Source organism: Anomaloglossus baeobatrachus, chromosome 6 (assembly GCF_048569485.1).
Source record: "Anomaloglossus baeobatrachus isolate aAnoBae1 chromosome 6, aAnoBae1.hap1, whole genome shotgun sequence".
Classification (NCBI taxonomy): Eukaryota; Metazoa; Chordata; class Amphibia; order Anura; family Aromobatidae; genus Anomaloglossus; species Anomaloglossus baeobatrachus.
The window spans coordinates 493312676-493336082 of record NC_134358.1 but is presented as its reverse complement, the minus strand read 5'-3'; the positions used below and the strand labels follow the sequence as shown (position 1 = coordinate 493336082).

The following is a 23407-nucleotide window of genomic DNA, read 5'->3' as shown; positions in this document are numbered from 1 at the left end:
TCTGGTCAAATGAAACCAAAATCGAACTTTTTGGGCACAATGCCAAATGATATATTGGGCGTAAAATCAACACAGCTCATCCCCCTGAACACACCATCCCCACTGTCAAACGTGGTGGTAGCAGCAGCATGGTTTGGCCCTGCTTTTCTTTTAGTAGGGACAGGGAAGATGGCTAAAATTGATGGGAAGATGGATGGAGCCAAATACAGGACCATTCTTCAAGAAAACCTGTTGGAGTCTGCAAAAGACCTGAGACTGGGATAGAGATTTGTCTTCCAACAAGACAATTATCCCAAACATAAAGCAAAATCTACAATGGAATGGTTCCCAAATAAACGTATCCAGGTCTTAGAATGGCCAAGTCACAGTCCAGACCTGAACCCAATCGAGAATCTGTGGAAAGAGCTGAAAACTGCTGTTCACAAACGCTCTCCATCCAACCTCACTCAGCTCCAGCTGTTTGCAAAGGAAGAATGGGCAAGAATTTCAGTCTCTCGATGTGCAAAACTGATGGACACATGCCCCAAGAGACTGCAGCTGTAATCGCAGCAAAAGGTGGCGCTACAAAGTATTAACTTAAAGGGGCAGAATAATATTGCATGCCCCAATTTTCAGTTATTTATTTTTTAAAAAAGTTAAAAATCAGCAATAAATATCGCTCAACTTCACAATTGTGTCCACTTGTTGTTGATTCTTCACCAGAACATTAAAATTTTAATCTTTGTTTGAAGCCTGAAATGTGGGAGAAGGTTGAAAAAAATCAAAGGGGCCGAATACGTTCACATGGCACTGTATATATTTTCAAAATGTAAGCACACCACATTACCATGACTAAGGACAGTTCTATGTCCGAAAATCCTTTTGCCTTGATCTAATAGTTCAACGTACATGGAAAGTAATTTTTAAGCTGTACTAATAAACTGGTGATGTGTTTTCATCCAAATTGCTAGAAACCTTTATCTGCATCTCAAGCCAAGCAGGGGCTTTTGCCTTCTGTGCTGGAGATCTTCACTGCCACTCTGCGGGAGCTGGTCAACTTTGTACCTTGTGCACCTAGACCTCACCCTGCGGGTGGTTTCATCAGCATGATTCTGCCATGAGAGCATTTGTGAAGGCGCTGACGTGTTATACTGAGGCTTGTAGCTGGATTCATCACTACGTCGCTTTTCTGTATGTTGAGATTAATGCACTCTGCAGGTCTGTACAATCCAATTTTGCTGAAAATTTTATTTTTTTTAATCACCTAGACATTCCCTAAACGTTTACTCCCCCCCCCCCCCCTCCCCCCTTCCCCATTGTCCCAGCTAGGATGGTATTACACACAGAAGCAGCATGATGGCCCTGTTTCTGGAACCAATACCTTTCAAGATTTTTGAGTTTTTTTTCAGTGCAGATTTGTCACAAAACCTGAGGGTTTCCTGATGCCAGAAAAGTGAATGAGAATCTGGAAGTCTCCTGCACACGTTGAGGCTTTTCTCTGTGCAGATATAAATCTGGAGTATGGCAATTCTTTCAGCGTTTTTGCTGCAGATTTCACTCATTCTAATGAATGGGAAAAACTGAACCAAATCCACGTACTTTTCCTGCCAAGAGATGCAGAAATTTTAGCACATTCCCTAATAGTAGTCTGGGCCCATTTTTTAGGGAAATATGAAGTACCACTTTTGTCCCATGAGATTTTCTCTAAAGGACCATGTGTACATTTTTACTTTTTTATTTTTTTATTTTTTTTTTTTTTAAGGTGGCTGTGAGTTTCTTGTGGATTTTGACACAGAAAATCTGCAAAAAAAAATTCAGTCCTAGTAAAGTGCTGTATATGCCCTCAAATCTTATCTATTGCAGTAGCTTAAGTATCCATGGTTATGACCACTAGCAACTAACGAATGTTCACTATATGAATGGTTTTAACCATGGATACCTAGGTTACGGCAATGCCCTGCACATGAGGTAAGAGATGTAGCTAATCAGGAAAACTATAACATATTTCTAATTAGAGGTATTTGCTAATAATAATAATAATTAATAATAATATTACTACACATACTACATATTGGAATAGGATTTTGGAGATGGCAATAACCCCTTAACTTCTCTGGTCTTTGGTTCCAGAAGGACTTGTATACTAGTCTCCATGCAACCATTGTGACTGCTTGTAGATACCGTAATCAGACATTTAGTGAACATCTGGGATGAAACTCTGGCACTGGTGGCCTGGACGTGACCATGTGTGTGTATATATAACATATACATTGTGTGTGTGTGTGTGTGTGTGTGTGTGTGTGTGTGTATATATATGTGTATGTACATGTGTATGTGTGTATGTACATATGTGTATGTGTATGTATATGTATATGTGTATATGTATATGTGTGTATGTATATGTATATGTGTGTGTATATATATGTGTATGTATGTGTATGTATGTATATATATATATATGTATATATATGTATATGTGTGTGTGTGTATATATACACCTTTATACATACATACACACACATCTGTAGACATATATACACACATATATGCACATACTACATAAAATGACACTACCCACACTAATTATATACATACACATACACATTATATATATATATACACACATGTGTGTGTATATATGTACATAGATGTGCGTGTATGTATAGATTGTGTGTGTGTGTGTGTGTGTAATAATTATATACCGTATTTTTCGGACTATAAGACACACCGGACTATAAGACGCACCCTGGTTTTAGAGGAGGAAAATGGGAAAATAAAACTTTAAGCAAAAAATGTGGTCATGACACACTGTCATGGGGCGAGGATCTGCTGCTGACACTGTTATGGGGGTAATGTCCCCAAATTCTCTAATAAGGTACCCCATCCTGGTAATAATACTCCTGCCTTGTATATGATCCTTCTATAAACCCCCATCCTATTGGTATACCCCCCATCCATCCTGCTCATATTCCCAAATCCATCCTGCTCATATACTCCCATCCTGTTCATATACCCCCATCCTGTTCATATACCCCCATCCTGCCTGCTCATATACTCCCATCCTGTTCATATACCCCCCATTCTGTTCATATACCCCCCATCCTGTTCATATATACTCCCATCCTGCTATATGCCCCCATCCTGTTCATATTCCCCCATCCATCCTGCTCATATACCCCCATCCTGTTCATATACCCCCCATCCTGTTCATATACCCCCATCCATCCTGCTCATATACTCCCATTCTGCTATATGCCCCCATCGTGCTCATATACCATCCTGGTATATGGCCTGTATCCTATAGCCAGAGAAAAAAAACAAACGTTTATACTCACCTTTTCCTCACTCCCTCCAGCACCGATCATCTTCCTCTCTGCGCCACTGACCTGTGTGTGTGGAGCCGTTCCCCTGCTGCATCGCGATGTCTTCCTGTCTGTGCCGATCAGCTGATCAGCACAGATCAGCTTGTGACGCCCTGGGCAAGCCAGGGGTCACAGGTCACAACACCACACGCACCCCACATTCCCTGCAGGTATACCGAGGTCAAAACTAAAATCCTTGTTGCCTTCCTCCAGGGGCTGGTGTCCACACCAGGGGGTGGGCCAGGCGGTTGGTTCCGCCCACCGAGGAGTTCACAGCCCTGGAGGCGGGAAAACCAGGCAGTTAAGCTAGGGAAGTGAAGGAGTAAACAGTGAAGTAGAAGAAAGGAAAGTGGAGAAAGAGAAAAGTGACAGCAAGAAGCCTGAAGTTAGTCCGGGTGTGTGCCCCGGACTGAGACAGCAAGGTTGGCAGACGGCGGTGACCGTCTGCAGGAGAGATTGCTCGGAGGTTGCCGAAAGGACCGTGGATGGGTGGTGACCCGGCGGTACCGGAGCGGTATACAAAGAACAGTCAGCACCAGGGCAGGGGCCTTTCGGATCCTGGCAAGGCTAGGAGTCGCCATAATTTGCCAAATCCGTCAGTGAAGGGGACGACTGTCTCCCAACAACCAAGTCCCGTTTGAAGGCAACAGTCCAACCGTGAAGGGGAGACACCGCCAAGGCACCAGTTTCACAGGGCCAGCGCCTGCGGGCAAGAGAGGGGCTCCTCCGGCTGATATCCAACCTGGGGAGCGGGTTACCGGTGGGAATCCATCGCTACCAACAGACTACACATAGGTGCAGAAAAGAGACCGTCACTGTCAACTGCAGGGAACATCCGCACCATAACCGTCCGAGGGACCCGTCCAACCAGCCGTTTGTTTACCGAGAACTGTGTCGTGTTTACTGGGTGAGTGAGTACCTCCGTGCCGTGCGGCACAGCGCTGCACCTGCACCCCTGCACCTCCACAGGCCCCATAACCCGCCTGGCCACCATCCCAACCCCATCACTGGGCCCCGGGACCACCAATCCCCTACCCACGGAGGGGCAATTCAACAACTGGCTGCTCCATGCCACCACTCCCGGGATCCCCAGCCAGAGCAGCAGTGGTGTCCACATAATCACCACAACCGTGGGTGGCGTCACGGACAATAAACAATCCCCGCAGCCAAACCCCTTTCACTCGCGGGCGAGGAGCGCCGCTGGAGTCCCCGGGATCCGGCCCATCGCTCGAGCCACCGAGCAGCCGCAGCGGCAGCTGGACCCGAGCAGTGGGAGAGCGCGGCGTCCCCTCCTCCGCCCGCCACAAGCTGACCGGCACAGACAGGAAGACATCGCGTGCTGCAGGGAGACGGCTCCACACATGGGGACGGGTGAGTGTACTGATTCACTGCACCCCGCGCTGATGATGATGCGCGGGGAGCAGTGAATACAGCCGCACATGATCACTCCAGGCTGTAATTGCCAGGGGTGATCATGCGGCCGGCTCTTTGCTATGCGCGCGTCCCCGCTCGTCCTCCCGCCCACCTGTCAGCGCCGGCTTCTGCACTGAGAAATGGGCGTGAGGATAGGCGGGCATATGTAATGAGCGGGCCCACGTGGTCACGAGCAGGCGCTGCTACAGCCTTACAGCCTGCTTGTGCCCCCGATGACGCGCAGCACCCTCATTCCCGGCCGCAGCCCTATAGTACATTTGGGGGGAAAGAAAAGTGCGTCTTATGGTCCGAAAAATACTATATATATATATATATATATATATATATATATATATATATATATATATATATATATATATATATATATATATATATATATATATATATATATATATATATATATATATATATATATATATATATATATATATATATATATATATATATATATATATATATATATATATATATATATATATATATATATATATATATATATATATATATATATATATATATATATATATATACATATATATATATATATATATATATATATATATATATATATACATATATATACATACATACATACATACATACATACATACATATATATACATACATACATACATATACATACATACATACATACATATACATACATATATATACATACATACATATATATATATACATATATATACATACATACATATATATATATACATACATACATACATACATAGTGTGTAATCATATTATATATAATTTATTGTGGATGTATTGCTGCTTAGCTGACTTCCTTTCGCACACTTGTCACTGAAAATTGTTCGCATCTAATCAGCAATGTGTAAACCTGCCCTTGGGCCGCCGGCTTCACTAGCATGAAGCTTATGTATGATAGTTCAATTAATGTCAGCTTAAGGGCTAAGCCACACGGCGAGAAAATCGGTGCGAGTGGAGTGCGATAAAACATAGCATTCCACTCGGACCAATTCTAGCCTGTGTGTCAGCACACATGGGCGATTATTTTCTCAGCCCTAATCGGACTGAGAAAACAATCGCAGCATGCTTCGATTGTAATCCGAGACTCTTTCTCTCGCACCCATTCAAGTGAATGGGGCGAGAGAAAAATCGCACTGCACTCGCGGTACACCGGTGTACTGCCAGTGCAATGCGAGAATGGCTATAGCTGACTACGCAGGAGAGAGGGAGAGAAATCCCTCCCTCCCCTCCTGAGTGCGGCCCGCCCCCCGCAGCTGAGGTCTGCTCGCACGAACGGACCTCAGTTGCAAGGACACAAGCATGAGACTCGGCTCTGCTGTACTGCCAGCACGAGCCGAGTCTCATGCAAGGGGATCGCAGTAATCCCCGTGTGGCCCCAGCCTAACTGTCACGATTTGTGGCCCGCCCTTGGTTTTCCTATATATAAGGCTATTAAGTTCGGTTAAGAGACCCGCAGCTGGTCTGAAAATCGTGGTCCATCCATAGACCGTTAAGCTATCCTTAATTGCATTATTATGCATGTGCTTCATGGCTGGACATCCGAGTGAGATCATCAATAAAGTGACCATAGGATATTTCAGACATAGGCCCCAAATGAGTTTGATTTTTAGGACCCATTAATGTGCGAGAGACGGGGCTAACACAATTTTGTCAAAACTACTTAGAAAGGAGGACACACAGATTTTAAGGATTCCATGCCTCAGTAATTCATGCACGCATTCATTGAAATTCCATACAATGGATTTATTTAGTTGTTCATTTCATTTAAAAAAAATTGTAAAGGTTTTGCTATAGTTTTATAATTTAGGCCATATATTTAATGTCTAATCTTAATATCCCTGCAGTAGGGCAAAGTCAGTATGAGGATAATGGATGCTAAAAAGCATGCAAGAAGATTAATTTTAACTTTAGTTCATATATAGGCAGTAATGGCAGATTTTTTTATATATATATTATTTTTTTTTCAGTGACACTGTCCCTTTAATGCAAATCCCGCACATTAATATGTCGGGGCACAGCTAGGTAAATGGTCATTTACATGTACAGAGCCGTTTTGTATAAATGACATTATTACCCAAGAATTTGAAAGGCAGACTGGATACGCTAATTTGAAGAAAAATCATTTGGTTTTCCGCGTTCATTACCATTAAAATCTCAGCTGAGCGTCTCCTGTTCATTGCATTGTGTGCGCTAAACACTGTACAGACTAAGCCCTGGCCGCTCTTGGCTTCTCACCAGCAGAAACACAGGAGGTGAAAGCTGGCAGTGCCCTATAAATCAGGAGCCGGAGCGTTCTTTGTACACCGGTCTGTGCGGAGGGCTCATTCACATTCCACACATGGAAATTCACTGTTGATTCCCTTTTGTAAAGTTCTCCAGTTCGGAGTTAAATAAAATAACAGCAATGGAAATTTGGGTAGGAATCTAATTTTCTTCACTCACTTAAAGACTCTTCTCTGTTTCCTCGAAGAAAAAAAAAGACACAAGAACAATTATGGAAAAGTGTCTAAACCCGGTTTTTGTCGCTGGATAAAAGCTTGATTGGGTTTATGCTCATTAAGTCAAGATGGTGTTCTAATGCTGAAAATATTTTGAAAGGTCGACATGTAGGGACTTCTGTGTGAAATGTGTCGCTGTTTAGCCACCGAGGAAAACAGGTATTTTTTTGCCGTCATTTCTTAGTGATTTTGTTTTGCCTTTTCAAATATTTTTGGACAATAAATGATGACGATTAAAACTCTGATTTAGAAAACCCAAAAGTAAAAGGTTTGTCCATCTTTGAAGACTATTTCTTGTACTTAAATGCATGTAATTGGGGTTAAGTCAACTTTGCTGTTGGGTTTCATTGAAAGGTTTGCAGCGTTTGCCTGGTATAGCCTGTGTTGCACTGTATTTGTCACGCACGCGGTGTGGACCCTCTGCGCCAAGGACCAGGCTTTCCCTAGAGGGGCGTGACTAAGTGCCTACTGGGTTTTCTACAGACCCTCTGATGGTGAGGATCGATTTGGCTGCGGGTACATGCCAGGTACAACTCCAGGGCAGTCTCGGTAATGCAGCAGCTGACCCAAGGGGTAGGTATGAGACTCAATTCACAGACCGGATAAATGCCGGTTCACAGGACGGGTTTAGGTTCTCAGGATGGGTTCTAGTTCTCAGGACAGGTATCAGGTTCAGGTATTCAGGACAGGTTCTTAGACACGGTTCAGGTACAAGGTTTGTGGGACAGGGACCTGACAATGTACTAGCTGGTAAAGAATTGATTAGGTACTAAAGTTGCTCAGGCACCTCCCTACTGGGGTGGGTGCCTTAAATACCTATTGCCTCCCAGCCATAGAATGGGGAAGCTTCCTTTTAAAAACGGTGAGCATGCATGGCTTTCGCCCGTTCTCAGGAGACCTGCGTTACATGTGCAGGTCCTGGGAGCCACAGTGGGAGCTGGAACACATGGACAACCACGGTGGTGAGTGTGTCGACGTCCCTAACAGGAGGGATAAGCGAGGCAGTGCAGGAGCACCGATGTTGCAGTGTTGCTAGATGCAGAATGAGCTGAGAATCCTTGAGTATGCTTGTTCTTATTGTCCGATGGGAGAGTTTGTTAATCTTACCTAACAGCTGATTTATGTCCACAGACCACATCACTATTGACTGTCCAGGGAAACAGTCTGTAAAAGCCAAACTGAGCAAAATGTTTAATGAAACCAAATTGCAAAAATTATATTTGGACCCAGAACATGCAATCAAATGTCCCCAAAGTTAACTCTGTGGTCCTCCGTTGAAGACTCTTTATTTATTTTTTTTTTTTTTGTTTTTTTAAGCATTCTCCCAAGAGTGCTGTTGTTCTTGAGTTAATGAAGCTCAGAGCACTGAAGCCCCTTGTAGCTTTTCCAGATGTAGCACTGGTCTCTTATACGGATTATAAGGGGTCTTCTAGTTTAGTTCTCTTCTTTAAACAACCCTGTCAATAGGTTTTGAGCAACTACAGCACCAACACGTCACTATGAAGCCGAAGTTTAGCGTTTCAGATATGCCCATGTCAAAGCGGTCTACTGAATGCCAAAACAAAGGCCTTCTGAATTACCTGGAGGATGATGCATGCGTAGTGGAGGTGGTGTACTGTCCCTAGCTTCGGTGGCTCAATGTCCAAGGACCGACTGCCACTGAATACTCTTATTCCCTAGAATTTATTGTGATAATGTACAAATATTTTCGCTACTTAAAACTCCAGTGTTGGGATCTGCATTTTATGTGTAGATTATGTAAATGCAACAGTCTGCACTGAACTATAGTTACATAGTTACTTAGGTTGAAAAAAGACCTAGGTCCATCTAGTTCAACCTTCCTCCACCAGTTCTACATTTAGTCACTAAGTCATTTATAACCAACAATGTTTTGTGTACTGAGGAAATCATCCAGCCCTTTTTTAAAAGCTGTTATAGTATCTGCCATTACTACCTCCTTGTGGTAGGGCATTCCACAGTCTGACTGCTCTAACTGTAAAGAACCCTTTCCTATTTAGGTGTCGGAATCGCTTTTCTTCCACTCGCAGTGAGTGCCCCCTGGTCCTTAGTATTGTTTTCGGAAGAAATAAGTTATGTGCCAGTCCTTTATATTGACCACACATGTATTTATACATATAAATGAGATCTCCTCTGAGACGTCTTTTTTTCTAAGCTAAACATATCTAACTTTTTCAATCTGCCATCATATGGGAGGCCTTCCATTCCTTGTAATAGTCTAGTTGCCCGCCTTTGAACTGACTCTAACTTCTGAATGTCCTTTTTAAAATGTGGAGCCCAAAACTGGATCCCGTATTCCAGATGTGGCCTTACAAGTGATTTATAGAGGGGTAACAATACGTTGGGATCACGGGATCTAATCTCTCTTTTTATACACCCTAAAATCTTGTTTGCTTTAGCAGCTGCTGCTTGACATTGAGTGCTGCTGCTCAGCTTATTTGTAATGAGAATACCCAAGTCCTTCTCCTGTTCTGTAGTCCCGAGTTTACTTCCATTTAATGTATACGCAGCTATAGGATTACTCCGTCCTAGGTGCATTACTTTACATTTATCAACATTAAATCTCATTTGCCAAGTATCTGCCCATTCTGACATCTTATCCAGATCTTTTTGTAATATTGTACTATCCAGGTCAGTTTTTAATATCCTACATAGTTTGGTGTCATCGGCAAAGACTGACACTGTACTATCAATCCCATCCACAAGGTCATTAATAAAGAGAGTAAAAAGAATCGGTCCAAGCACAGATCCCTGCGGCACCCCACTGCTGACTATAGCCCATTTAGAGAATGTACCATTTATGACTACTCTTTGTTTCCTATCTTTTAGCCAATTCCTTACCCAGTTGCATATTGTGTCCCCTAGTCCTTGCTTCTGGAGCTTTAGTATAAGGCTATTATGTGGTACAGTATCAAATGCCTTTGCAAAGTCCAAATAAATCACACCAGCTGCATTACCAATATCCAGGTTTGCACTTACCCCCTCATAGAACCCCAACAGGTTGGTTAGACACGACTTATCTTTCATGAATCCATGCTGTTTGTCAGTTATCATATTATTTTCTGCAATATATTTTTGCATGTCATCCCTTAAAATGCCCTCAAAAACTTTGCATACTACTGATGTCAGGCTTACTGGACGGTAGTTGCCTGGATCTACCCTCTTACCTTTCTTAAATATCGGTACCACATCAGCAATCCTCCAATCCTGAGGCACCAACCCCGTTACAAGTGAGTCTAAAAAGATGAGATACAGCGGTCTGTCGATTACGGAGCTCAATTCCCTCAATATTCGTGGATGAATGCCATCTGGCCCTGGGGATTTGTCAATGTTTAATTTACTCAGACGTAGGCGTACTTCATCTTGTGTTAAATTAATTATATCGGGTGGTGGACTTTGATTTTTCACTTGTTGAATGATCCCTGGTACAGTCAGTTCCTTGGTGAATACAGATGAGAAATGCCTATTTAATATCTCAGTCTTTTGTTTGTCCTCTATAACTAACTTGTTGTTATATTTTAAGGGTCCGATACTATCCTTAGTTTTCCTTTTGGCATTAATGTATTTATAAAAGATTTTGGGATTTATTTTAATGTCATTGGCGATTTTTGTTTCAGTAGCTAGTTTTGCTTGTTTGATTTCTTTTTTGCATTGCCTATTGATATCTTTATACTCCTGCAATGCTATTTCTGTATTCTCAGCCTTTAAGATTTTAAATGCCCTTTGTTTTTGTTTTATTATACTTTGTACAGTCTTATTTATCCATAGTGGTTTCTTTTTATTCCTGGACATTTTATTACCAGAGGGTATACGTTTTTTACAGGACTCTAGTAGTATATCCTTAAACTTACCCCATTTATGTTCGGTATCCCCAGTTACCATGACTCTGTCCCAATCTACACATTTAAGCTCTTCCCTTAATTTGTTGAAATCAGCTTTCCTAAAATTCCAGGTTTTAGCATTCCCCCTTTGAAATGTTCTATTGAATATTATGTCGAAGCTTACCATATTATGATCGCTGGTGCCCAAGTGCTCCCGGACCTGTAGATCTGAAATTGTATCCGGTCTATTTGACAGGACCAGATCTAGCAAATTATCTCCCCTGGTCGGTTCACCTACCATCTGAGAGAGGAAATGGTCTTGAATGGTAGATAAGAACTTACAGCTTTTAGCAGAACCAGAAGATTCTATGTCCCACTGTATGTCTGGATAGTTGAAATCCCCCATAATAAGAACCCGATTATTATTATTAGCTGCCTTTTCAATTTGTTCCAGCATTTCACCCTCTATTTGTTCAGGTATGTTAGGAGGCTTATAGCCAACTCCAATTAGCATTTTTCCATTATTCCCCTCCCCATGTACATTTACCCATACTGACTCTACATTGTTGCTGTTCCCCTCAATGTCATCATACAACACAGGTTTTAGGTTAGATTTGATAAATATACACACCCCACCACCTTTTTGGCCTTTCCTGTCCTTCCTAAATGTACTATAACCCTGTATGTTTGTCACCCAGTCATGGCTTTCATCCAGCCAGGTTTCCGTAATGCCCACCACATCATAATCCATGGTTGACATAAGAGTCTCCAATTCATTCATTTTGTTTGCAAGACTTCTTGCATTTGCCAGTAGACATTTAATCCTATTAACACCTTTATTAGGGTACCTTCACACTTAGCGATGCAGCAGCGATCCGACCAGCGATCTGACCTGGTCAGGATCGCTGCTGCATCGCTACATGGTCGCTGGTGAGCTGTCAAACAGGCAGATCTCACCAGCGACCAGTGAACAGCCCCCAGCCAGCAGCGACGTGCAAGCGACGTTGCGCTTGCACGGAGCCGCCGTCTGGAAGCTGCGGAGACTGGTAACTTAGGTAAACATCGGGTATGGTTACCCGATGTTTACATTAGTTACCAGTGTGAGCAGGGAGCAGGGAGCCGCGCACACTAAGCGCTGGCTCCTTGCTCTCCTAGCTACAGTACACATCGGGTTAATTAACCCGATGTGTAATGCAGCTACATGTGCAGAGAGCAGGGAGCCACGCACACTGAGCGCTGGCTCCTTGCTCTCCTAGCTGCTGTACACATCGGGTTAATTAACCCGATGTGTACAGCAGCTACATGTGCAGAGAGCCGGAGCCGGCAGCACAGGCAGCGTGAGAGCTGCGGAGGCTGGTAACTAAGGTAAATATCGGGTAACCACCTTGGTTACCCGATGTTTATCTTGGATACAGCTTACCTCAGCTGTCAGACGCCGGCTCCTGCTCCCTGCTCGCTTCATTTGTCGCTCTCTTGCTGTCACACACAGCGATCTGTGTGTCACAGCAGGAGAGCGGCTTTGAAGAAAACGAACCAGGGCTGTGTGTAACGAGCAGCGATCTCGCAGCAGGGGCCAGATCGCTGCTCAGTGTCACACACAGCGAGATCGCTAATGATGTCACTGCTGCGTCACAAAAAGCGTGACTCAACAGCGATCTCGGCAGCGAGCTCGCTGTGTGTGAAGCACCCCTTACTCCTAGCCTCCCTACGTTCCTTGTATGTCCCACCCCCCCCCTAATCCTTCATTGACCCCTACCGTCTCCCTGTCTTTATCTGCTCTATCTATCCCCTTATTTGCTCCACTACCCTCCCTCCCCCCCGATCCTAGTTTAAAAGCTCCTCCATCCGTCTGACCATTTTCTCCCCCAGCACAGCTGCACCTTCCCCATTGAGGTGCAGCCCGTCCCTACCGTAGAGCCTGTATCCGACTGAGAAGTCGGCCCAGTTCTCCATGAACCCGAACCCTTCCTTCCTGCACCAATTTCTAAGCCACATATTTATCTCCCTAAGCTCCCGCTGTCTTTCTAGTAACGCTCGTAGCACCGGTAGTATTTCTGAAAACACCACCTTGGAGGTCCTGGACTTCAGCTTCTCTCCTAGTTCCCTGTAATCATTTTTAAGGACCTTCCACCTGCCTCTAACTTTGTCATTAGTACCAATGTGCACCATGACCGCTGGGTTTTCCCCAGCCCCACCCAGCAATCTGTCTATCCGATCCACAATATGCCGAACCCGAGCACCCGGCAGACAACACACTGTTCGGCATTCACGGTCTCGGCGACAGATGACCCTGTCTGTCCGCCTAATTATAGAGTCCCCTACCACCAACATCTGTCTGGGCTTTGCTGCACTCCTATTTCCCTCCTTCCTACAGCAGTTGTTTTCCTGGTTGCTAGGAGCAACGTCCTGCTGTAGTGACCCTAGTCCAGGCCCTTCATTCCTAATATCAGCCAAACAGGCATATTTACTAGGTTGTGCCAGGTCAGGACTAGGCTCCCTGACACTTTTCCCCCTACCTCTTCTTCTAACTGTTACCCAGCTACCTACCTCTGGGTCCTGATCTTCCCCACTTCCACCCTCCTCCATATCACTGGCCCCAGCCAGAGAAAGCTCAGTGAGCTCTAAACTCCTCTCCAGGTTTGCAATGCCCCTTAGTGTTGCAAGCTGCTTATTTAGATCAGTTACCTTGGCTTCCAAATACGCAACATGCTTGCATCGAGTGCAGACATATTCACCCTCGAACGGCTGCTCAAGGCATGCATATATCTGACAAGATACACACCTGGTAGCATTGTCCATGGAGCACCTATCAAATGGGGATCAACAGTAAAGTAGAAAAACAAAGAGAAAAAAACGAAAGAAACCCAATGGGAAACGTATAAGGATAAATTCAAACTATGTGCTTGTGTCAAACTATGTAATTGTGTTGAAACTATGCACTTATCTTAATTTCAGCACTTTACTTCAGTTCAGCACCTCGCTCGCTCAGCCCCAAGCTAGTACTGGCTGGTTTATATAGATGTACAATGACTATCAGAAGCTGCTGGAAGCTTCTAGAAACAGGTGTGACTAATCCTACTAATTAAATCACAAGACTAACCTTTTTTTTTTTTTTTTCCCTTTTCACAGAATCACAAACAGACACACAATTCCCTAATGAAATTCAACAATTACAGTTATCACCACTATGTAATTGTGTTGAAACTATGCACTTATCTTAATTTCAGCACTTTACTTCAGTTCAGCACCTCGCTAGATGATCAGTAAAAGTGATTTATTGGTACAATCCAAAAAAAGTTTATTAACATTTCTGTCTTTTATCTGGATCTTTATCAGAATAAATCAGATTGCAAGGAAGGGAGAGATTTACAAGGGTTAAGAAATGGAAATACTGCCGTGCTGAGAGCCATATCCATATCTATGACTTGGGCACTACTGACCTATTGGGATTGTATCAATAAATCACCAGAGTGCCATATACTACTATATATGTTAAGTGGCCACAAACCTAGGGACTTGTTCTCTCTAAGTTGCCTATATATCCAATATTGAGGACAACTGCCTGTTTATGTGGGGGGGGGGGAGACAGAAAGCCACTGTCGGAAACTTTTGGTAGTGGCTTATCGTCTATGAAAAGCAGGAAAGGAATCTTGGCCATTTAGATGTGTATCCAGAACTCTAAAAAACAATATATTGAGGGACAAATGTTCAAACACGGGAGCAGAACCCTTTTGAAGGAATTACAGTGGCTAAGTCATATATCACATACTTGGGAGTTAAAATAGGTAAGGTTCCGGCAACCCTTTATAGTCTAAACTATCCACCCCTTCTGAGCCAAATAGAGCAAGATCTTAAAAGATGGCACGACCTTCCATTGAACCTAATTGGTAGAGTCCACCTAATTAAGATGATGTCGATATCAAAATTAATGTATCATCTTCAAACACTTCCCCTGCTTCTCAAGCATAAAGATATTGTCCAGCTAAATAGAGCTTTTTCACACTTCATTTGGAGGGGGAAACGCCCTCGTATAGGGCTTAAGAAGTTGATGGCATCTAAGGTTCATGGAGGTCTGAGTTTGCCGAACATTCGGGGTTACAATATAGCCTGTTTGACTAGATATATATTGGATTGGATTAAAGGCTCTAGGCATTATTCAGCGTTGGAGCTTGAGAGAGACTATGCACAGCCTTGGGATCTGGTGGCATTGCTTCATACTAGGCAGGCTAATCTCCCAGTGAAAATCAAGCACTCTTCCTTATTTAAAGACACGATTGCAGTGTGGAAGGCGTTGAGGAAAAATTACAAACTTCCCCATAAAATATCCAAATACTTGCCTATATGGGGGAATCCAGAGTTTGTGCAGGGGACAAGCAATAAGCTGTTTGAAGAGTGGAAGGTGAGGGGTATAAGGACTGTTGCTCATCTCTTGCACACCTCAGAGCCTAGATGGTTGAGTAGAGACGAAATTATATCGCAGTATGGCCTGGGGCCTAACCAAGTAATCCAATATGACCAAGTGAGATATAGTATTATGACTCAGTTGCATGATGTGACCCAGGAGGTAGTATTTAACTCTTTTTTGATTGTCTGGTAAAGAACTCAATAACTTCATCGTCTATCTCTTTTCTTTATGGAGCCATGCGTGATCTATTAATAGGACAGCACCCGAAAGGTTTATTTAAATCGTGGGAAAAACAATTTGAGGACCCGTCTATGGGGGTAAAAATTAGGGGAGGGTGGAATGCTCTTCGTAAATCAATTTTAAATGAGAATTGGCGAGAAACCCAATTTAGAATTATGCACAAGACAATTTATGGTTTTAATCTCCCTCCATCAGCAACAAAGCCAGACAGGCTTACGTATTGCCCTAAGTGTAAGAGTAGTGGAACTGATCTCCTTCACGGGTTGTGGTCCTGCCCCCATTTGAGTCCATTATGGTCACAGATCAAAAGTTGTATACAAAAGGTGTGGGGTCTTGAAGTTCGGCTCTCACCTGGGTTCGCTATTTTTCACCATTGGTAGGAGGGGAACGATACCAAAGGGAAGATGACTAACCCACCCAGACTTATACATGTGATACTTCTGGCAGCCAAGAGAGCGATACTAAAAAATTGGTTGGAGTCTAGGGTCCCCGCGATTGAAGAGATCTTGGGTCAGCTCATGCATCTTCTTGAAATAGAAGGATTGGATGCAGAAAGGAGGGCGGATAGAATACGACAGCACTTTAACAAATGGAAGAAATTCATACTGGCCTATTGTACTCGGGAGGAGATAGTCAGGATTATGTCACATTTCAAAGACACAGTCTGGTATCATACTGAAAAATTGAAGGATACATTGGATGGCTTGGAGGTGGGGGAGGAAAGGCCGAAAGCTGACTAAAAGGAGAGGGGGAAATAACCAATTTGGGTGGGACTTCTTTATTGTATGTCATTACCATGTTCACAAGGGTTCAATGGGGGGAATGATAAGAATGATGGGTTAAGGGGTCGCTGCTTTCCTTTGCTTTATCTTGCCATGTTACGGTTATTGATTTTAAAAATTGGTATGCAATTTGGGATGATCAAACATGACAATGTAATGTTGAATTTGCAATGCTGAATTCGCTTATGCCAGTGTTTATGTTATTGAAAAATTTAAATAAAAATATAGTTAAAAAAAAAAAAACAATATATTTGTTATCCCCCCTTTTTTAACTTGCAAAGAGTATTTTACAAAAAAAGAAAACCTCAAACAGAAATTGTGATATATTGTAATATATATCCATTATGATGATTTCTGCAAAGTTCCTTTTCTTCCTGGTTTCCTTTAAGTTTGACCCATTTTGCCTACAAAAAAATGTAACGACCCAGGTAAGCCACAATTCTTGATGTTGTAATTTCTTTGACGTTCCATACTAAACTGTGATGCTCGTGTTTACTCAGGACAAGCAATCTTGGCAGAGCGAGAGGGACATTTTCAACACCCCTGGAATGAAACACGAAAACCTTCTGCACTTCATTGCGGCTGAGAAAAGAGGAACGAACCTGGAGATGGAGCTGTGGCTGATCACTGCTTTCCACGAGAAGGTATCTATCGTCTATAAGCCATAGGCCATCAAGACATTTGCTATCCTCTCGTAGATGATTTTCACCCATTCAAATTAATTTGTTAAAAAATGCAAGAATGATTGTATTGTACATTGTTTTGTTTTTTTTTTGTTTTTTTTTTTCCGGGAGGCAGCATTTACAGTGCAAAAAAAACCTCTTCAAAAACATGTGAAAATACCCTTACTGAGCACTTGGAGATGTATTAGTTAAAGGGGTTGTCTACTACTTGGACAACCCCTTCTTCATCCATATATTCTTCGCCAACAGAATAACACCTATGCTTGCCTCCAGTGCTGGCTGTGTTCCAGCAATATTGGCACCACCTCTCCCAGGGATTGCTTGACATTTTCACACGATCTCTGTGCCGGCTTCACTCTCCCCTCTTTCAGATGAATCGGAAGTTAATTGAGAGTTGAGGGAAGAATGAAGCCAGAGCTGATTGTCCACAGGTATCGATGACATAACAATGTCACATAATCCCTGGGAGAGGCAATACTGACATCACTGGCACAGCGTTGGCACTGGAGGTGAGTGCAATTGAACCTTGGTTTACGAGAACAATCCTTTCTGGGAGTGTGCTTCTAAACCAAGTTACTCGTCTAGCAAAGCAAGATTTCCCATAGGAAATAATGCAAGCTCAGACAATTCGTTCCCCAACTTGTTCTATGTCCCATCCCGGTCCCCCATTGTGTCATTCCACACATGCACAAACACACATTATTCTCACCTTGCCTTCTGTTCCATCGCCGGCCTCATTGTTCTTGTAGTTTGCCGGTACAGGATGTGTATCGGGTAACCATACCCGATGGAGGCACTTCCGCTGCCAGAGCACTGACGTCAAAGGCAGGAGCCGCTTGCCTCTGATTGGCCAGCGCGCTGCCTTTAAGTAGCGGCTAATAGCAGAAGTTTCTCCATCGTCGCGATGGTTACCCGATTCACATCCTATACCGGCGAACTACAAGAAGCGGGAGGCCGGCGATGGAACAGAAGGTAAGGTGAGCATAATATGTGTGTGTGTGTGCGCGAACTGCAAGAGCGGGTCAGAGCGCGGTCAAAGTACGGAACCGGAAGTGTGTGCGGTGAGTATTTGCTCATACAGCAAAGTTTGCTCGTAAACAGAGTTACAAATTTACAGTAAGCTTTGCTTGTATAGCGAAATGCTCGCAAACCGGGTTACTCGTACACCGAGGTTCCACTGTATATGTGTTGGGATTTTGTTAGATGAAAACACAAGGATGGAGAGTGTAGAACCGGATTTCCAAGATGGAACAACCTCTGTACCTAATCAACCACAGGTTATATAATTATACAGACCCATTCCCAGTTACACTTTGGCAGCTTTTTCTTTGTCCAGTCTAAAAATTAGCTGCCTGCTGATCTGATACTAGGCTTGTATTTGACAGATCTTGTTGAACAGGTTCTTCTTGCCTTTTTATTTGTTTTGCTCTCTTAATAATTAGTTACTAATTTACTTAAAGGAAAAAAAAAAGGAACACAACAGATCACAATGGAAACATAAAACACTGTTCAGTTGGTCTTTTGGGCACAGGCAAATGAAGTTTTGCTTCTAATGGATCCATACCATTTTTTTGGGGGACCTTCATGGCATGGATGGATGATCTGTTGGCTTTTTGCTCTAAAAACATTACATTGACGGCGCTGTACCGAGGTTTTCGGACTGCCGACTATATAACGCTATTAGTTTGAGATTTGCATAGGCTGCACAAAAATAATCTGCCATTTGTTTATTTTGCAGGGTTCCCTTACAGACTATCTAAAAGGAAGCATCCTAAGCTGGAATGAATTGTGCCACATAGCCGAGACTATGTCTCGAGGGTTGGCGTATTTACATGAAGATATCCCTCGTTGTAAAGGGGAAGGACACAAGCCGGCAATAGCCCACAGGTAGTGATCTCAGCCGAGCCCTAATGCGCTAACCACGCGATCAGCAATGATGGGGATACGGGCCAATAATTCTTCCTCCGCACAAACCTTTCCAATCACTTTATAGCTTATAAAAGGGAACTGAAAATTTTACGTACTTGCCTGAGCTTTAGGTGTATTTTACAGTCAACACTGCTGATTACTGTTGAATTTGCCAGCTGCTCTAATCGCCCACAAGGGCAGTGCCTATGGCACTGTCTCATTTAAGAACGAGCATACCAGCAGTACCCCCTACTGATTGCACAGGTGTTTGCAATCAGCTCGGGACCGGTGCCAAAAACCTGCTCTGAATGGATGTGCCTGGCTGCCGCTGCTCCGAGTCTGGTCCCCAATGTCTAGTGTTATACCGATGAAAAAGTGTTTTCCCACAAAAAGCAGAATAGTTTGGCTTTTACCCGGCAGAGGGGGGACCCTGTTGGGGAATATTGCTTGTCTTATAAATTTCAATCATTACTTGTTTATTATTTAAAACTGCAATCATAATCTGTTAATTACAGCTTCTCTTGTAAACAGCAGTTACATAACAATGTGCTTCTATCCGTCGGTGCTTGGAACTAGTAATGCAAACAAAAGGGGGGAATCATCCAGAGTCAGCTTCTAGAAGTACACTTTAATGCCAAAAAAGTCAATATTTTCACCTACTTCAAGTCCTGAGACCTCTTGACAATGATGTTGCCTAAAGTTGGCCATAAAAGAGTAACAGGATCCTTGTTCAGGTGCCACGTCACTAATCCGTGGCTGCTGGATTGGAGCCCTGCGAACTGTCTCCTACCTGCCCCATGCTGATTAGCGCTTCTTCTGATTAGTTGGTCTAGTATGATATCATCGTTGCGACATGTCACATACATGACTTTGTCTGGGGCCTACTAGACAGAAGAGGCGCCGGTAACGCCTGGCAGGTGGGACAAAGTTTGCATGGCTCATATTCAAAGACCATGCTTACCAAGGTAATAAAAAAAGAGACAGTTGCACTTTGTAGTCCTAAAATATGTGTATCAATGAATATGGGAATCATGAGCCAGATCAGACACCCCCATACTTTGCACTGACGAGGGGCAAGCACCCCGAAACACCGTGTCTGCAAATTGGGATTCTGATCTGGCTTATATATCCTGAGTCATATTGCAATGGATTGTTGAAAATCCACTTGTGACTTTTAGGATCGCTACTTCCAATAGGTGGCGCTGTGCTAGAGTTTGTCTCCTTTACTGGAGATACAATTTGAATATTTCCCAGAGGGGCATTGCAGCTATAAGTCCCCTTACCTGGCAGCCAGACTGGCTTGCAAAGTCTCCTTAAGGAGAATAGTGTTCCCCCGTGGTCCCCACATAGCTTTCTCATGAGCCAGATCAGACACCCCCCATACTTTGCACTGACGAGGGGCAAGCACCCCGAAACACCGTGTCTGCAAATTGGGATTCTGATCTGGCTTATATATCCTGAGTCATATTGCAATGGATTGTTGAAAATCCACTTGTGACTTTTAGGATCGCTACTTCCAATAGGTGGCGCTGTGCTAGAGTTTGTCTCCTTTACTGGAGAGACAATTTGAATATTTCCCAGAGGGGCATTGCAGCTATAAGTCCCCTTACCTGGCAGCCAGACTGGCTTGCAAAGTCTCCTTAAGGAGAATAGTGTTCCCCCGTGGTCCCCACATAGCTTTCTCATGAGCCAGATCAGACACCCCCATACTTTGCACTGACGAGGGGCAAGCACCCCGAAACACCGTGTCTGCAAATTGGGATTCTGATCTGGCTTATATATCCTGAGTCATATTGCAATGGATTGTTGAAAATCCACTTGTGACTTTTAGGATCGCTACTTCCAATAGGTGGCGCTGTGCTAGAGTTTGTCTCCTTTACTGGAGAGACAATTTGAATATTTCCCAGAGGGGCATTGCAGCTATAAGTCCCCTTACCTGGCAGCCAGACTGGCTTGCAAAGTCTCCTTAAGGAGAATAGTGTTCCCCCGTGGTCCCCACATAGCTTTCTCATGAGCCAGATCAGACACCCCCATACTTTGCACTGACGAGGGGCAAGCACCCCGAAACACCGTGTCTGCAAATTGGGATTCTGATCTGGCTTATATATCCTGAGTCATATTGCAATGGATTGTTGAAAATCCACTTGTGACTTTTAGGATCGCTACTTCCAATAGGTGGCGCTGTGCTAGAGTTTGTCTCCTTTACTGGAGAGACAATTTGAATATTTCCCAGAGGGGCATTGCAGCTATAAGTCCCCTTACCTGGCAGCCAGACTGGCTTGCAAAGTCTCCTTAAGGAGAATAGTGTTCCCCCGTGGTCCCCACATAGCTTTCTCATGAGCCAGATCAGACACCCCCATACTTTGCACTGACGAGGGGCAAGCACCCCGAAACACCGTGTCTGCAAATTGGGATTCTGATCTGGCTTATATATCCTGAGTCATATTGCAATGGATTGTTGAAAATCCACTTGTGACTTTTAGGATCGCTACTTCCAATAGGTGGCGCTGTGCTAGAGTTTGTCTCCTTTACTGGAGAGACTATGGGAATATAGGCATGCATTACTAATATGGAAAACATGCAAAAATTGAGATACTTGGCACACAAAAATGGCTAGTTTTTTATCTGAGCCCAACAGCCAACACCAAGGCGACCTCTCAATGTTGGGTCCCTACCTACTATAATGCCTCTCTTGCTTAAACATTTTTTTTTTTCCATGATTACCAATGTGGCCTCTGGACCATATTTTTGCAAATTGTTGTGCACCAGTACAATATTGACCCTACACTCACTGTGATGGCCCATTGTGGGTGTCAAGGGCATCTGTGTGATGTAAACTCTGCAAAGGGCGCCCTCAGTGGTGAAGAGGCAATGTGATGGTCACACTGTTATAGGAAAAGTAGAGAGATGAGCACCTGACCCTACTATTTTGGGAGAGATGTTTAGTCTGAACCAGCACAGTTACATGGGTGTCATATTTTTGGTTGCTCCCTATCGCTGTTGAGGTTTTATTTTTAACATAACTGTGTTATTGCCACAAGGTTTAAAATTGTAGTGATGGAAACTATCAAATCTTGAAGGGATCATTTCAAATTTAGTAAATGATTGTCTGTGCTCAGGAGTGCACAGCTCAGGTCTCCACCAGTCCCTCTCAAGCACAGGCATCGTTCCATTTTTCTTGAGATTGGTGATATTGCCAAGTTAAAGGGAACCTGTCAGGTACAATATGCACCCAGAACCATGAGCAGTTCTGGGTGTATATTGCTAATCCCTGCCTAACTATCCCTGTATACACTAGCATAGATAAAGGGATCTTTAGAAAAAGTATTTCTAATGATCTTATATCATATGCTAATGAGCGCAGGGACTAGTCGCAAGGGCGTTAATTCCCCTGACTAGTCCGCTCTCTTTACATGTTGGTACACGCACAGCGGCGTGGTACCATATGATTCGATGCCCAGTATCATCATCAGTGACCCGTGCACCTGTGTCCATTGTCACGGCCTCAGATGCCGTTTTTAGGCTCAGTACGCATGATGAGACGTCTCTGTACCGGAAGTGGGGTAAGCTCACTGCGCCTAAGCCCGGCGTCTTAGGCAATGACTACGGACACAAGTACGCATGTCACTGCCCATAACAATCATCATGAATAGCATGTTAGTACAACCCTATGGGCGTGCTAACATGCTAAGCGGGCGGACTAGTTGGGGGGAACTAACACCCCTGCGACTACTCCTTGTGCTCATTAGCATATCATAAAGGATCTTTAGAAATAATTTTTCTAAAGATCTATATCTATGCTACCAGATGCAGGGATTAGAAATATACCCCCAGAACTGCTCGTGGTTCTGGATGCATATCGGACCTGACAGGTTCCCTTTCAGACCACTACTTTTAATGCTTTTTTTTTTTTTTTTTGACAATGTACTTAATGTACTAAACCTATTTTGTGAATTTAGGGACTGAAAGATATAAAGCGTTGTGTATAGGTCATAATAATTGTCATATAATATCGTTTAGAAGTAACTTTCTTGGAAAGCCAACCTTTTGATGATTTATTGGTAATCTAGTGGTGGTCGGGAGAGTTAATTTTTTTTCTTCACTAGAAACCAAATATTTGTTAAAGTTTCTTTACTCGGGGAATGTTGATGGTTGCACATACCCGTGTACGGCTTATTAGAGGCCATAAATTGTACATTCTTCCAGCAGTCTCTTAGTTACCAGCCTGAATCTAAATGTTGCTTTTCTTTCTATTTCAGACCCCTAAC

The 23407-nt window shown here is 43.4% G+C and overlaps 1 protein-coding gene across 1 annotated transcript in view; it reads left to right on the top strand.

Annotated features, from left to right (window-relative positions):
• Positions 1-23407, top strand: part of ACVR2B (activin A receptor type 2B) — a 227440-nt gene that overhangs the window by 186562 nt on the left and 17471 nt on the right. Inside the window, exons 6-7 of the mRNA XM_075315412.1 lie at positions 17049-17192; positions 18970-19118. Coding sequence (XP_075171527.1) covers positions 17049-17192; positions 18970-19118 — 293 coding nt within the window. The remainder of the gene's footprint in view (positions 1-17048; positions 17193-18969; positions 19119-23407) is intronic.